General features: G+C 58.2%; 1 protein-coding gene across 1 annotated transcript in view; it reads left to right on the forward strand.

Moving 5' to 3' along the window:
- The window catches only part of LOC104490971 (E3 ubiquitin-protein ligase DTX4-like), a 5,053-nt gene extending 1,893 nt beyond the window's left edge, over window positions 1-3,160 (forward strand). Inside the window, exons 4-10 of the mRNA XM_010133325.1 lie at window positions 162-223; window positions 375-536; window positions 684-745; window positions 1,037-1,189; window positions 1,930-2,091; window positions 2,442-2,531; window positions 2,927-3,160. Of these exons, the coding sequence (XP_010131627.1) occupies window positions 162-223; window positions 375-536; window positions 684-745; window positions 1,037-1,189; window positions 1,930-2,091; window positions 2,442-2,531; window positions 2,927-3,160 (925 nt within the window). The remainder of the gene's footprint in view (window positions 1-161; window positions 224-374; window positions 537-683; window positions 746-1,036; window positions 1,190-1,929; window positions 2,092-2,441; window positions 2,532-2,926) is intronic.
- The last annotated feature ends 776 nt before the right edge of the window (window positions 3,161-3,936 follow it).

The following is a 3,936-nucleotide window of genomic DNA, read 5'->3' on the forward strand; positions in this document are numbered from 1 at the left end:
AGAAGAGGCGGCGGTGGGGCAGGGGGGGCACGTCGCTCTGTCGGGGGATTCTCTGTTTCCAGCCAGGACCTGTTCAGTTGCTCAGGCAACTATTGTCTGGCCCTTGTGGGCTGTGGGTGCCTGTCGCCAGCCCTGACATGATCTCTGCTGGCTCCTTGCAGGGTCCCCACTGTCCCTGTGAAGAACCTCACTGGCTCCAGCCCTGTCAACCCAGCACTGGCAGGTGAGCATGGGGCTGCAGCAGGTCGCCCAGTGCCCACGGGTGCTGGTCTCCACGGGTGGCAAATCAGCCCCAGCGGGTTGGTTTTGGGGGGAACACCTGGGGTTTGGGGTGACGTTGGTTCCTTAGTGCCATTTCAAACTCCCTCACCCAGGGATCACGGGGATCCTAATGAGTGCAGCCGGACTGCCCGTCTGCCTGACACGGCCCCCTAAGCTGGTGCTGCACCCCCCGCCTGTCAGCAAAAGCGAGATCCAGTCCATCCCTGGCATCTCCCACACCTGCCGCAAGACCACCAAGAAACAGGCCAAGAAGGGTGAGAGGCACTTTGCCACTTGGCCTTTGTTCCTATCACCTGTTCACTACCTGGTTCCTCTGCCTCCCCCCATCCCCTCCTGCTGCCCCTAGGAGTGGTTTTCCCCCATGCTGCCATCCAGGCACTCTGACTCTTGCTCTCCCACAGGTAAAACCCCGGAGGAGGTACTGAAAAAATACCTGCAGAAGGTGCGGCATCCGCCAGATGAGGTGTGAGCAGATGAGGTCATGCAGGGGGTATCCCTGGGGTGCTTTGCTGGGCAATGTCCCCGTGCTGGGCGGGGTCTCACACCATCCCTCATGGCTTTGCCCTGTCCCCCTCTGAAGAGGTGCTGCGTCCTGCATGAATGTGTTCGCTGGCCCCAGTGGTGGCTAAGGGTGATGGCATGGCACCAGAAGTGGGTGCTGGTCCCTGGGCAGGAGCAGAGCAGCTTATCAGCTGTGTGTCCTCAGCAAGGCTCCAGCTGCATCTGTCCATCTGACCCCTCTCCTCCCCTGCAGGACTGCACCATCTGCATGGAACGCCTCTCTGCACCCTCCGGCTACAAGGGACCCCACCCGGCCGTCAAGCCCGACCTGGTGGGGAAGCTGGTGAAATGTGGCCACGTCTTCCACCTCCACTGCCTGGTCGCTATGTACAACAATGGCAACAAGGTGCAAGGCTGCAGACCCAGGGGATGCCTGAGCCCCCAGCTTGGCGACCTGTGCTGAGCTCCACCTGCTCTCAGTGGGCTGGTGCTTGAGTCCTGCTGCCCCGGAAGGCTCTGACCTTCCCACCCTGACAGAGAGCTTGATTTTTATCAGCAGCAAGCACTTTGGACCGCTAAATCAGAAGCTAGGGTTGCGTGGGTGTTACTTTCCAACCCCACCCCTCTCTGCCCCTGCCACGCTATGCCCAGTTTTACATCCTTGCTTTCCTTCCCAGGGTTAGTGTCAGTGAACTCTGATCCCTGCATGTTTGAGCAGAGCTACCTCACATCTGGTGCCAGGCACTGCTTTTCCAGCTGCAGGTGGGCTTTCCCGGGCCTCCTGCATATGGCTCTTGCACTCAACATCGCCAGGAAAATGCCTTTCACATTGCTTGGGGTTTTTTAATATATATTATCTTTCCCTCTTTAGAAAAAAACCCAAACAAACAACGAAACAGAGGTAGGGAAATTAGTAAGGACTGTAAAACTGATGAGGAAGAGAAATGCAGACCTCAGGTTTTTGGTTAAAGGTGGGTCACTGTAGCGAGTTCTCCTAGCCCTTCCCTCTGCTTCCTGAGTGTTTTTTGAAATGACTGTTTTTATGATGGAGACAGTGTTCAGTGCTGCTCAGGGATGAAGTACCTGGTCTGGCTCACTGCTGGGGGATGCGGTTTTCATTATGTTCCCCTCTTTTCATGCTCTTAGGATGGGAGCCTGCAGTGTCCCACCTGCAAAACCATCTATGGGGTGAAGACGGGGACACAGCCCCCGGGAAAGATGGAGTATCACATCATCCCTCACGCTCTGCCTGGCCACTCTGACTGCAAAACCATCCGCATCATCTACAACATCCCACCTGGGGTGCAGGTGCGGCCCAGCCCCATGCCTAGGTCAGGTACATGGGTGGTCGCCTGTGGGGCCTGTGTCACCCCCCGGCCATGCTGTGGCTCGAGGGCTGAACTCGGGGCTCCGGGTTCAATCATGTCCATAAGGATGCCATGGGAAGTCTGGGGTATGCCTGTGTGAAAGTATTGGCCCCATCTGCTTGGTGGCAGAGCGGGATGGTGGATTTAGGGCCACGTGCTGGAGCGTGACTACCCAGCACAGCAGTGAGCAGCTCTGTATCCACTGAGGTTGCAGGGGTTTCCTTGTGCCCAGATCATCCTTTTGAGCTCCAAATGCCTTTTTTTTTTCCTGTCCCACTCCACACACTGCAGGGACCGGAGCATCCAAACCCTGGGAAGAGCTTCACTGCCCGCGGCTTTCCCCGGCACTGCTACCTGCCAGATAGCGAGAAGGGCAGAAAGGTGAGGGGCTCACCCAGGCAGCTTGAGCTGGCCAAGGCGTGCTGAAGGGCGTATCAAGGGGGATAAGGAACAAGCAGCTATTTGGAGCACCAGGAAAAGCAGATAGGGCTTATGCAGGCAAGTCTCGGTGGAGGTTTTTCCTGTAACCCATCTGGTGTGCTCTGTAGGAGCCCAGTGGTCTTCCCATGCGCTGGGGTAGCTCTGCAGCCTGGTGCTCCTATTTTGGTTGGGGTAGGACCCCATTCTGGCTTCCTGAGCTCCCTGGTGGACTTAACTGTGGGTTGCCCACATTGCCTGGGCATACCAGGTTGATCAGATGTGCCCTGAGCAGAAGTGGGTTCCCCCCCTGCATCCCACATTAGTTTTGCTGCCTGCGCCGTCTCTCACCTCCACAGGTACTGAAGTTGCTGCTGGTAGCTTGGGACCGGCGCTTGATCTTCGCCATCGGGACCTCCAGCACCACAGGCGAGTCGGACACAGTGATCTGGAATGAAATCCACCACAAGACAGAGTTTGGCTCCAACCTCACTGGCCACGGCTACCCCGACATCAACTACCTGGACAATGTCCTTGCCGAGCTCGCAGCCCAGGGCATCACGGAGGAGAGCCTGGCACAGGAGAAGGACTGAGACCACAGCAGGGAGGCAAGGGAAGGGGCATTGCAGGGGGTACCTGCAGCACCCCACTCCCAGCGGCACCTGCCCAGTGGGAGCATCCCCAGGCTGGCTGAGAATGTGGGAGAAGGTTCTTTTGGCCATCTCCTTCACTTCCGTGGGGAGGGAGCCTCCCCTAGGAGAGCCACAGGACTTTATGCTGGCCTGGCTGTCCCTTCTGGCCAGAGTCCTATCTGCACTACCACAGTGCTGCGGGCTTGGGGGGTGCCAGGCTACCCTCCCTCCTCATCTATCAGATGGCCCCAGGCTGGCCCAATACCCTTGACACTCATCTGGGGCTGGGACCTGGCCTGGGGTGGGAGTGGGGGCTGTGGGATTCCTCTTTGCCCTGCCTCGGCCCTTGGCCGTCTCTTCGTTCGTTTGTCTTGTCTGGTACCTCCACACAAGTCTCCCGTGTTGACGGAGGTTGGGGGGCTGTGGTCTGCCTCAGCTGGCCCTCAGCCCCGTTCCCCCTTCTCTTCTGTGTCTTGAGCCATGCCCTGCAGGGTCCTCTTGTCTGGGCTGCCACCCTTGCCCTTTGCCGGGGAGGAGGCTGGTCGGTGGTAGGAAGTGGGGTGTGTGGACATGACCTGGCTGGTCTCCCAGCCACCCTGTCGCGGGTTCCTTGAACTTCTTATGGGGGCAACCCCACTTTGAATTCTTACATACCTCGTGTTTTGGGGTTTTGTCACATATATGTATATACAGGTGGTGGCATTTGCGGAGGTGGCCTGGGGGCTGGGAGAACGCAG

The sequence above is a fragment of the Buceros rhinoceros genome, unplaced genomic scaffold, assembly GCF_000710305.1.
Source record: "Buceros rhinoceros silvestris isolate BGI_N320 unplaced genomic scaffold, ASM71030v1 scaffold11273, whole genome shotgun sequence".
In the NCBI taxonomy this organism is placed as follows: domain Eukaryota; kingdom Metazoa; phylum Chordata; class Aves; order Bucerotiformes; family Bucerotidae; genus Buceros; species Buceros rhinoceros.